The sequence below is a fragment of the Lepisosteus oculatus genome, chromosome 12 (genome assembly GCF_040954835.1).
Source record: "Lepisosteus oculatus isolate fLepOcu1 chromosome 12, fLepOcu1.hap2, whole genome shotgun sequence".
NCBI classification, from domain to species: domain Eukaryota; kingdom Metazoa; phylum Chordata; class Actinopteri; order Semionotiformes; family Lepisosteidae; genus Lepisosteus; species Lepisosteus oculatus.
The window spans coordinates 36,476,765-36,489,420 of NC_090707.1; the positions used below are offsets into that span (position 1 = coordinate 36,476,765).

Genomic DNA, 12,656 nt, shown 5'->3' on the forward strand with positions numbered 1-12,656 from the left:
TTTGCACCGACTTTTTTTTTTTGTCACGTTGATTTCAATACAAAATCGGGCAGTTTCTGTTCCCGTGTGTGTTTTAGGTTCTGTCAGTACCTGCGGCCACGGAATAATTTACAGTTGTCGGTTCTGATTTGATCTCTGAGAAGGATCAGACGGTTTACCAACACGCTCAGGTTAGCCAAAGGCAGTTGCAAACGACGTAAGCTTGGCGTCTTTCATCTCATAACGTCCTCTCCGGAATAATATTTCTACCTAGTATTTGTACAAATTAAAAAAAACATCCATCCATCAATTTTTCTAAACGCCTTATCCAGTTCTCGGGGGATCCGGAGTCTATCCCGGCAAGCAACAGACGCAAGGCGGGATACACCCTGGGCTTGACGCCAGTCTATCGCAGGGCAGAATAAAAAAAAAACATATTGTAGCGCTCCGGGGTTCGCCTGGGTATGCGCCCCTGCCGCTGCCGCCTCAGGTCATACTGTACTATTTATAGACCAGTATATACCGGTTGTATATATTACAAAGTTATGTACAGTATATTACTTTGTCTCGTGTTTATATATAACTCAATGTCCCTGACGTTTCAATGTTCGTTTTTAATGTAAGAACTGCATTTCCGCTTAAAACAAAAGTACCAGATGAGGGTACATAACTACTACTCGATTGCATTAGCGTTACAAAAGAAACCAGTACACTAGCTGGGGGCCTGGATTTGAACATGTATCATATTACAGCGGCTTTTAATTCCATTGAGAAGATGATACAGATTCACAAGCAGATCCTCCAGACGAATAAAGAGAACACACCGCTATTTCGGTTGTATGTATTGGCTACATTTGAATCTCATGCACCTTCAAGGGAGACATTTGTTGCACTTCATCTAGTTTTTTTCTATTAAGTACCCTTACATTTTCCTACACAACTTATTCTCTGCACCCCCAATTCCTCAACGTCCCCGATTCCCCCTGGATGACAGAACAGACCTATTCAATTGACGCCCGGATATGACAGAACACATTAGGACTTCGACGCTGCTAAAATGGGTATTTCATTAATCTTAGTTCCCTTCACTTCTCAAGATATCTAAAAATTCACTATCGCGTACTAAAGGCTCTACGTTTTTTTTTTACTCAAGACACTACATGCATTAGCTGTAATACAGCTATTAGCAGAGATTTAACTTCATTATGAATAAATGACACTTTTATTAGTAAACATATTTACAAACTTCATGATGAATAAATGTGGCGTGACTGGAAATCAATTTTAAGTTAGATATTACCATGATTTCCCAAGCGATGGATGCGTAAATTCATTAGGAAGTGACGATATGATTTTCGGGATATTCGGGAAAGTTCTCATGTGAGCCAGTGTCCCACCTAGTACGCAGACGTTGCCAAGTCCATATGAAGGTGGGTAGCTGCGAGTATTATAAAGCGACACCTTTCGTCAAACTTTTGACAGGTACCACGCCAATGGGAGTCAGCGGTGGGTGGATGCCCCGCCCCCTTGCCAGCCAATGGCGTGTTGTTATGGGTGCATGTCCCGCACCCTCAGGAGCCAATGGTGTTTCGTTGAGGGTCGGAACCCCCGCCTTCCCCCCCGGCCGGTCGGTCCGGAGCCTCAGGGTCCCAAAGACCCAAGGCGGCGCATCCCTCGCTTTAGGTGTGTAAAAGTGTGTATTGGTTTGGAAGGGGACCATGTCTGCAGCGGGGTTGAGTGCGCTCTATTATAACCCTAGGGAATCGGGAATGGCTGAGTGGTTGTCCGGCCAGGCTGCTTATACGCTGCACAAGCCGGCGCGCGTACGTTTCAAGAGACACAGGACGCTGGTGTCCGAAATGGACTGGCAGTGGCAGGCCGACTTGGTGGACATGAGAGAACACCGCGAGTTCAACGGCGGTTTCTGCTACATCTTAACGTGTATAGGCATGCTGTCTCAATACGCTTTGGCCGTGCCGCTGAAAGCCCAGACTGGAGGGGCCGTGACAGGCGCCTTCCGAAATATACTGCAAGAGAGGCGTGCACCTAGAAAGCTACAAACGGATGAGGGTAAAGAATTTCTTAACAGGACCTTCCAAGATTTTCTCAAACGTGAGAATATTGGAACATTTCGTTACGGCCAGCGATGTGCAGGCTAGCGTGGTCGAGAGGTTTAACAGAACTATTCAAACAAAAATGTGGAGGTACCCGACACACAAAAACACCTTTCGATATATCGACGTCCTTTCAGATCTTATTTACGCTTATAACCATTGTTACCACACGACTATTAAACGCACCACGGCTTCTGTTACGTCCGACAACTCCCTTGAGGTGTGGAGAACGGCTTGTGCTTCAGAAAGGTGCCACACTAATGTGGTATTAAAAATAAACTGTCTTATTACATTATTTTAAAAACTTTAAGACTTTAAAATGTCTTTTCTGGGCAAACACATCATTTGTGTTTGCGTTGTGTGTTGATACTTTTAAAGTTTAAAACTTATAAACTGATAAGTGAATATAGACCGTTATAATGTTAAAATCTATATTATTTTAAGACATACAACGGTGTCTAGATTTCATAGCAGTTAAAACGTGGTGAAAATGTTTCTCGGTGTCTGTGTTTGATTCACCAACAGACCGCTAAGATTATTATCAAGCAAAATGTTTTTTTTTATTAACGGTATAAGAAAATGTATCTATTCTTTATAGCGACGTGTTCACAAACCAAGCTTGACGTTTTGAGGTTTTATTTTTTCGCGATGCGATGTTAAGAACATTTTTGCGTGAAATACATGTGGTGATTATAAATTAGAAAACTTTACATAAGTTTCCACACACCGCGGGCGTAAAAGTCTTTACGGCGTTAACTACATGCTGCCGAGCGAGAAAGCCGAGTTTTTGGTTTGGTATGAAGAATGCAAGGGAAGTGTGTTTAACTCACAGAGAGAGTTGAAACGTTACTGCCAGTTGAATGGGGGCAATTCTAAGAGAAGGCTGTGTCAGGTTTCGGGACGAGGTCATGAATATGACCAGACAGACACGCGTGACTGAGTCAGGGGCCGCCTGCGTTGTGTGCATCGACCCCTTTCAGTTTGTTGGCCATCGCTAGTGTCTGCATGGCCATGTTCAGACTTATGTTTTTACAGGAAGAGACGATAGCGTTGCTACCCCATGACAATTACCACCGCCAGCAAAACAATTTCTACACCCAGCATTCAGTGGCTTATGTACATCGAACACACAGAGCGTGTTAAAATCCAACACGCGTAAACCACGGCCGGTGAGTTCAAGGTTGGTCCATATTTTCTGGATGGTTATGCTGTAATTGACGGAGTGCCGACAGCCTTTGAGTTCAACGGTTGCTTTTTCCACGGTTGTAGCGTTTGTTATTGTGAAAACGATTTTGATCCGCTGACAAACACTACTTTTGGTTGGTTGTACAGAAAGACGATGGTGTGAAAATCAATTTTCTCAAAATGAGAGGTTTTAACGTGCGCGTTTTGTGGGAGCACGAGTTCAGAGACATGCTTGTTGAAAATGGAGACTTGGGTAAATTTCTAACAGCTGCGCAGGGGGGAGAACAAATGCGATTTGTTTGCATTACACAGCGCAGCCCGGTGAAAAAATTCATTACTATGATTTCACCAATCTGTATCCGTTTGTGAACAAAACTAAAAAATACCCACTCGGGTCCCCCCGAATAATATATAACAACTTTGGAGATTTAAAACGGTATTTCGGTTCAGCGAAGGTGAACGTTTACCCACCCAGACGTTTGTACTTTCCAGTTCTTCCAACCAAAATTGACAAAAAACTGTTTTTCGCACTGTGTCGTACGTGTGCTGAAACAAAACAGACCACTCCCTGTGAGCACGGTGATGAAGATCGCGCCTTGACTGGTGTCTGGTGCACCCCTGAATTACAGATGGCCTTAGATCTGGGGTATAGAGTGTGTAAGATTTACGAAATTTGGCATTTCGAAAAGGCCTCATCTTTTTACCGACTACATCAAACTGCATCTGAAAGGGAAACAGGAAGCTTCGGGGTTTCCAGAGTGGTGTACGGATGTCCCGAAACAACAAAGATATATCAGCGAATATTATGAAAAAGAGGGTGTCCGGCCGGACCCCGGCAACATTAAAAAGAATCCGGCCAAAAGACAGCTTTCCAAAATTGCCTTGAACAGTTTGTGGGGCAAGTATGGGCAAAGAGACAATTTACCACGGACCACCATCGTGAGAAACCCCGATGAATTGTCCAGGGGCTTATTTACGCCATATCAGGAGGTGTCAGCCTGCGAGTTTATCGATGAAAACACAGCCTGTGTTACGTGGAAACACACTAAACACCGCTATACAGGCCATTCAAACACTAACATTTTCATCGCTAGCTTTACAACCGCCTATGCCCGCTTGGAGTTATACAATCGGCTAAATGCTTTGCAAGGCCGCTGTCTGTTCCACGACACAGATTCCCTTATCTTTGTGAGCCGGGAGGGTGAGTGGGATCCGGGGCTGGGTGACTATTTGGGTGAGCTGACCAGCGAAATCGCTGCTGGACAACACATCACCGAGTTTGTGTCAACAGGACCCAAGTCGTACAAGGGGACAAGCTGTCTGGCGGAAACGCCTGTTTAAAGGTGACAGGCATTACGCTCAATGTGAACAATTGGGAAAAAGTTAACTTTGAGAGTCTGCGGGACTTGGTTTTTGACTATGGCGTTAACCCTTATGCAGAGTGCCGGGGATTGAAACACGTTTCTATTCAACAGCCGATGATCGTGCGTGGTAAAAAGGATTGGCGCATTGAGACCCGGACCTTAAAGAAAACCCAGAAGGTGCTGTACGACAAGCGGGCGCTGCAAGAAAATTTGACATCGTCGCCCTACGGATATTAACACGATGGATGTCAGGTTCAAACACCCCTTTTCATGCATTTTGTCCGGACCCTCGAAATATTTTATAAAACAGCTCTTGGAGAGCGGTGATACCGTTACGACTCGTAAACCCGAACACATAGTCTGGTGTTACAGATGCTGGCAACCTCTATACGCTGAGTTGCACGTGAAATTTCCATACATTCAGTTTATAGAAGGACTACCGACGTCGTTTTCCGACGCCCAGCTTACTGCCGCCGGGCAGAGTAAATTTGATCATAGTTGATGATTCGATGGAGTCTGCGTGTGAAAATAATGAGATAGAAAAAGCTTTTATCAAATACGTACACCACCGAAACCTCAGCCTCATGTATATCGTCCAAAATGTGTTTTGTCAAGGCCGGAAAAGTAGAACCATAGCGTTAAATACAAAGGACATGGTGCTGTTTAAAAACCCTAGAGATAAATCTACAGATTACAACCCTGTCCCGGCAGATGTTCCCCGGTAAAGCCAATTATTTTTGAAAGCGTTCGATGACGCTACTAAAAAACCTTTCGGTTACTTGTTGGTGGATTGAAATAACGACACCCCAGATGACTATCGCTTGCGAACAGGTCTTTTCCCCCCAGATGTACCCACGGCTTATGTATTTAAAAAGTCGAAAAAACACGTTCGGGGCGTCGTCATGTCTTCACGCGTTCGGAGAAACCTGACTCTCTTAAATTTTCTGTAAGAAAGCCGCCCCCAATCAGCGGAAAGCTATTCTATGCGGGGCTACAAATGATCTTGTACAGGCCATAGCTGAAATCGCCTTGAATACCTTGAAAGGGAACATACCGTTATCTGCTAAGCAGTTTGGGACCCCGAAGAGAAAGCGTAAGCTTATAAAGACTTTAAGTCGAAAGGGTCTTTCTGTTAAAAGAAAGAGACTCTTGGTGAACCAGTCCGGCGGTTTTATCGGGACCCTGTTGAGTATTGCAGTACCATTGATTACGGGTCTTCTACAACGTCAATAATGGAGCACTCTGAAAAATATGTACCTGGTACCTCAGGAACAGCTCGATCGACTCCGAGACCGGTCTGGGTTCGAAAGCGATGTAAGAAAAATAACAACCCGTCGGTTGGATGATGAAATGCGAGACATTCTTCAGAACTCGCATCTGGCCGAATATGAAAAGGTGATATTGTACAGTCAGGTGTCACAACGGTATCTGACATTAGTACGCCAGGAGACTTCCGAAAAGGGGACTTTTAAGTGTTACCAGGCACGTTAGCACAACCGCCGTCATCGAGCGACGCTGACTTTGGGTATATTTTGTGGTGGTGGTGAAGGGGAGTCCCCATTACCTGTAAAGCGCTTTGAGTGGAGTGTCCAGAAAAGCGCTATATAAATGTAAGCAATTATTATTATTATTATTATTATTATTATTATTATTATTATTATTATTATCATTATTATTATTATTATTATCATTATTATTATTATTATTATTATTATATAATATATATTATTATATAGACACAGCGTGTCTCAGCGGTTCCGGAGAAAGGCCGAGATATTGTTAAAGACTATGGCCCGCAATGAACCATTAATAGCCTGGAATGAAAAGGGGGAATTTGTGTACAGGGGGCACCCGTTGAGGGCTCTCACATGATTGATCTTGTCAGGGCTCTCACGGAGCAGCAAGCAGTTGCGTTCGGTAAGAAACCAAAAGGTTGGGATGTGTTCATGGAGGCTATGGCCGATATCAACGTGCCGGGCACCTCGCTAGCCAACGCTGGTAACCGAGAGCTACTTGAAAAACCCAAGGCTGCCCCGCTGGGATTGTGCAGCGTCGGTCAAAACTTTAAAACAGCCGGTAGAGTTGTCGACGGTCGACCCGGTCTCTAAGATAACCGCTAAAAGGAGACGATCATTAATACCTAGACCCACATGGTTGTCTTTGTAACATTTTTTCCTCTGGATATGTGTGTTTGTGATAAATGACTTGAAATGTATTATAAAAAGCCTGAGCAATATAGTTAAAAATGTTTGTAATAAAACGGCTTGGATGTAACATGTATTAAAAAAAAGCTTGAGCGCTGTAACATGTATAATAAAAATATTGTATTGATTTTAAATCATGTTTTGTGTTCTTTTTTAAATAATAACCACACAGACGTCGGAATGGTTCGATTTCATTTTTATTTTAGACGGTCGATTAACATTTATGACATGTTTTAAATTGTCGTAAACACCCGCATAATCGAACATTCGTATTTTCAAATGGCTTAAGAGGGTACAGGGGTCTCCGTCTCACACGGCGTCGGTTTTTCAGAAACATTTCCACCATGCGGTCGTTCTGGATTGCATTCGTAGAATAAAGTTCTAAAAATGTTTCTAAAAGATAAACCTTTACATCTATTGTACAGAAAAAAGACGCAATGTAGACCGCAGGTCACCGCAAAATAATCTTTCAATTGTCTGTTGTTGTAAAATATGGAAGCATTTCTGTTTAAGAAATCAATAATGTTCTTGGTAAAGAAAAAAGGCTTCGGGTGAAAAATCCGTAGGAGTCGAAAAATTCTGCGCCCTCGTCACCGGGTAAGTAAATAGCAAGCCAGTGTTCGCCGGGGCGGTCGTGTGGGTGAGTATTAACTATTAAACTCAGAGGGCCAGTCTCTCGCGCGGTAGGGCATCATTGGGGAACACGCCTAGAAAACTGTCTCGGGTGTAGCGGTCTCGGGTTAGAATGTCTTCCAGCTGTTTGGTGTTCATCTTTATGTGCAGGTTGTGTGGTCTCCCGTGCTTTTTAGCTGAAGTCGTAAATGAATAATAATAATAATAATAATAATAATAATAATAATAATTGATAATTGCTTACACTTATATAGCGCTTTTCTGGACACTCCACTCAAAGCGCTTTACAGGTAATGGGAACTCCCCTCCACCACCACCAGTGTGCAGCCCCACCTGGATGATGCGACGGCAGCCATAGTGCGCCAGAATGCTCACCACACATCAGCTCTCAGTGGGGAGGAGAGCAGAGTAATGAAGCCAAATCATACTTGACGTCTCATATCCAGCTCGATCACGTTGTCGAACAGCGCGTACACAACCATGTTAACTGTAGTGGGTAGCGGTAGCGCAAAGCGTATTTCAGCTCTCAGATTACCCGTTTTGATAAGTGAATAATGCCCTGTGCGCGTACTCCTCGCGGTCCCCCAGAAGTGGTTTGTCTTTCAGACGCTTTCCGGCTGTTTCCACCAGATTAAAATATTCCCGGACCCAATGTCCATTCTGGCAGTCTGGTTGAAGCGGTTTAGTGGGGATTTGTTCACCGTCCGCGTAGAGAGCCAGAAAGTTAACGTTTTAGTGTTTAAAATTGAAGGGGGTTTGTGTAAAACTGCCGCTGAATGCCGCGTTGCCCACAAACCCCCAAAATGACCACTTTGCGTAACTGTCCGAGAAAGAGGTTTTCATGGTTACACACACGGCTCCCTGCGGGCAGACTGAAGACTTTCATCTGTACGCGGTCTATGGGGTATTTAGCGTTGGCAGTCAGGAGTGCTTCCCAGTCTGATCCCGGGTGACACTCCGACTCTTTTCACAAAGATGCAGAGAGTACGCTCAGTTTGTGTTCTCCGACGTTGTTCATTAAGCAGAAAGCATATCTGTTGCGCGTGAGTTTTATTTTCAGGTCCACGCCATTCAGCAGTAGTTTGTCCTGAAAAAACAGGTCTGCGTGAATGTGACCCAGGAGCTCCAGTGTTCGGCTTTGCGTCGTGTATGATGCTCTTTTTCGGAACCCCTGATTGAGACCATCCAAAATTGTGGACTCGTGTTGCCCGGCTGTGTCTTTGTAAAAGAGCCCTGTTGAATACTGCGTCTTCAGCGTCTCTTCACTGTAGGCAGGGGGTTCCGAACCTTAACGACACACCATTGGCTCCCGAGGGGGCGGGGCATGCACCCATAACAACACGCCATTGGCTGGCAAGGGGGCGTGACATCCACCCACCGCTGACTCCCATTGGCTGGAAAAAAGGGGGCGTGGTACATGTCAAAAGTTTGACGAAAGGTGTCGCTTTGTACTACTTTATAGTACTCGCAGCTACCCACCTTCATATGGACTTGGTGACGTCAGCGTACATACACATAGAAAGTTTCTAAAACGCCAGCATTATCTCCTTACAGCAATGCTATCAAACACTAGTTAACACGTTACTGTGTCTTTATATTCGTACAATAAAGCCTAACTATCTGACACTGCTGGAGATTAGGATAATGGGTAGAGATGAACTGATTAAGTTTTATTTTGGTTTGGGGAGTTATTAGGGCATTGTAGCTCCTGTACTCTTGAACTCCTAGTTAGGACTGCACCTCTCTTTCACTGCTAGTGCCAGACCAGTCCTCGCGAAGCAAAGAGTTAGAAAACGGTATTTCGTTCAATGAATTAAAGATAACGATGGAACGATTTTGCTATTTCGTGCGCACAAATTATAAATCGTTCCCTCGACATAATTCCCCCCCCCCACTGATGGCCCCTCCCGGGCTCCGTAGTATGACATCATTTCTTTAGTTCGGCACTTCTGCATAACTCAGACAACAAGTCCTGATTTCGAAAGAGGAATAAGAACAGGCTGGAAAGTTTGTTCTTTGGCTGCCTTCTGCTTTAGTTTGGGACACGGGAATAAAAAAAGGGATAATTGATTAGAATTTAACAAGGGCCGAATTTCACAAAACGTGTCAAGAAGCAGACACATAGGTTGATAAAAAAAGACCTCCCTGCTCCTTCTCTTTCCCCATGAGTGAGTCAGAGATTCAGCCCCCCCATGAATCCATTATCTCCTAACGGATGGGTAGCTGGAAGAGGACAGCAGTATGGGCTTGCGTTAATGGATCTGGACTCACAGATGACCCAAACCCTGCTTGGGGCTCTACAGCACACCTGTATACTGTACCACACCTCCTCATATTGCTTCGGTATGAATGTATACAAACAGGTGCCAAGATGGACTGGCTTCCCATCCAGGGTGTAACCCGCCTTACGCCTGTAGCATGCTGGGATAGACTCAGGCTCCCCCCCACGAGCCTGACTTGAAAGAAGCAGTAAAAAAATGGACAAATGGATATAAAAACAAGGCAGACAAAAGTGTCCCGTCGATCATTTCATAATGGGGACTAAAGTTTGGAAACTTTATTTTGGAAACATACAGCACAATCTGGTATGAAATTAGCAACACTGTCATTTTGTTCATGGTAGAGCAAGACAATGTTGTGTAACTTTGCACTGTGGGCCACGACATTTTGTTGTCTTCAGTCCAAAAAACAAACAGTGTTTCAGCACTTTTCTGTGTGCAGGGGCACCACTGAGGTGGTGGAATGAATGGAGTAATGGTGGGAATAAGGATTTCTTTCCTTTTCTACCCTTTATAAGAGGTGAAATTCGATTTCAGCCCATTGAATTGGCTAAATTTCACTCCGGATTTGGACATCCAGGTTGTAACAGACTCTGTACAATGACTCTGGTCATGTGGAGGAAAAGCACCTTGTGACTGGACATGAAGCATACAAAACTGAGACCTGAGAGAAGTAATGTTGTCATAGTGAGCAAGAGAAGCAGGAAAGCTAACAGGAAGCTCTTGGGGCATTCCACACATTGCACCACAATTATCTCACCCTCGAGACACTGTTACGTTTACACTGCCTTTTTAGTTGTTGTGTGACTTAACGCAATTAATTAATTGAATGAGACGTTAACCAGGGGCAGCACAGTCCGAGTGCTTCTGACAGAATCATGTGAGCTCCCAGAGGCTGAGCTTGTGTCAAAAATGAATTAACTGACATGATGCTGCATACTGCTTTCACATTTTTAACTTTATACACTTTCAAGATTGATGTAGGTTTTTCCCGTAGGTAATTTACGTCATTTCTTAAATGTGTGCAGTGCCAGAATTCTTTGATGCTTGATATTCACTACCTGACCAAGGAGCCTCACAGACAGGTGTTTATTTTGAACTCATTAGAAGGGTTCGTGGGCAAAAGAGGAGCATACCCATGCAGATATGACTTTTCCTTTAAAAGGAAAACCGTGCAAGCATGTTTTTTTTTTTTTGGTTTTTGTGTTGTTTGTGTGCTGTACATTGCTTGTACAACAAATTAACAGCTACTTCAAGTTTGGCTTTGAATGTGTGCAGTACATTGTTTATACAACAAATTAACAGCTACTTCAAAGTTGTGTCTGAAAGCTTTAAAACAACAAAATGAAAAGTGCCTGAATATTTTTGTAAGGCACAGTATTTTTGTTTACATGTGTTTTTATCCTGAATGGACTCTCCCATTAAACCGCTTTCCATGAGTTTACAATCTAGTTCTACTGCCTCAGTGTACAATATCTAACACCGCTGGGTCCTCCTGTCCACAGGATGGCACTGCTCAGCTTCCCTGTTCCTGATCTGGAGCGCACCCTGAAGGAAGCCAGTCGTGTGCTGCAGCTAACCCTGGAGCCTGAGCTGTACCTGCAGTACTGCAGCGCCCTCAAGGAGCAGGAGGGGTTACTGCAGGATATTCATTCCCGTTTTGCTACCCAAGTGGCGGGCAAGGAGAACTGGGTGACGGAGCAGTTCAAGACCCGTCTCCTCTCCCTCCCAGATCCCCTGCCTACTTCAACCGCTATCCCTGCGCTACTGTCCTCCTCCGCTGCCCAGCAGTGCCCCGAGCGGCGCGATCGGGTTCAGGTGGACAGGGCGGCTGCCCTGCTGTGGGCAGTAGCCAAACTGAGGAGCGAACCCTGGCTGGTCGAAGGAGGTGCCCTGACCGAGCGCACCCAGCAGTCGGAGGTCTTCTCTGCCAGCCGGTTGCCTGGAGAAACCCGAGACGAGATCAAGGTTCGGCAAAGCGTTTTTAGCTTCAGTTCATTTACAGTTTTAGATTGGATACGTTCACAAAATACCTTGTAATAGTAACAAGTCAAAAGTGGGTTTTTGGGGCACCATCTACAGTTCATATACTGTATGCTCTCATAGTAGTCTCTCCCTAGAAAATTCCAAATGGTGTTAACGTTTGGGAAAGGCTGTTGAGCTTAGATTGCAAAGAGCATATCACAAATATGTGCATTTCACCTCTATAGACACCTTGAAAGGCATACAAAATTAACTAAAGGCGTTCCTAGCATCAGACCTGCTTGGTAGACAGGATAGTCTGGCTATAAGTGAAATGTATTGTCCTCTGAACCTTCATAAAAAAGCCTGTTTAATCTAGAACCTCACTTTCCAAGCTCCTGATTTTCCATTTTCCATCTTCCATGCTGTCGTTCCTCTAGGTGTACCCACAAAGCCTTCATGCTGTACTGTTCCACGCGGGAGCTGTCTTCCCCGTGAATATCCTGTCCCGCTCGGTAGAGGGGGGCTCCCTCTCTCCCCTGCCTCTCCCAGAAATCCACAGGCAGGTGTCTGAGGTGCTCCGCCATGCAGATCTGGACAGGAGCACACAGGTTCCCATCTGCAGCTTCTCTGGCCTGCAGCGGCGGGTGTGGTACGCCCTGAGGCGCACCCTGCTGGAGCAAGGCGGGAGTGCGGTGGCGCAGGTGATGGAGGTCCTGGAGAGTGCGGTGGTCGCTCTGGTGCTGGAAGACGGCCACCCTCCACCCGATCCAGCAGATGCGCTGAACGCTTTGAAGCTGGGGAAGGGCAGCGAGGGCGGGCACTACTTCAGATATTATGACAAGGTATGGCCAGGAGGAAACAAATTAAATAATAAGAGCACCTTAAAATAATGTTGTTTTTTTAGTGAACACAGTTAGTTCTCAGAGCTCTAAA

The 12,656-nt window shown here is 44.9% G+C and overlaps 1 protein-coding gene across 5 annotated transcripts in view; it reads left to right on the forward strand.

Annotated features, from left to right (window-relative positions):
• The window catches only part of LOC102687500 (uncharacterized), a 28,873-nt gene that overhangs the window by 10,807 nt on the left and 5,410 nt on the right, over nt 1-12,656 (forward strand). For 3 of the 5 annotated variants that reach the window (XM_069196411.1, XM_069196412.1, XM_069196413.1), the window contains exons 2-3: nt 11,264-11,726; nt 12,161-12,565. In XM_069196411.1, the coding sequence (XP_069052512.1) occupies nt 11,264-11,726; nt 12,161-12,565 (868 nt within the window). Of the gene's footprint in view, nt 1-2,970; nt 3,274-11,263; nt 11,727-12,160; nt 12,566-12,656 lie in introns of those variants that run through there. The other 2 variants (XM_069196414.1, XM_069196415.1) reach the window with 2 other exon arrangements.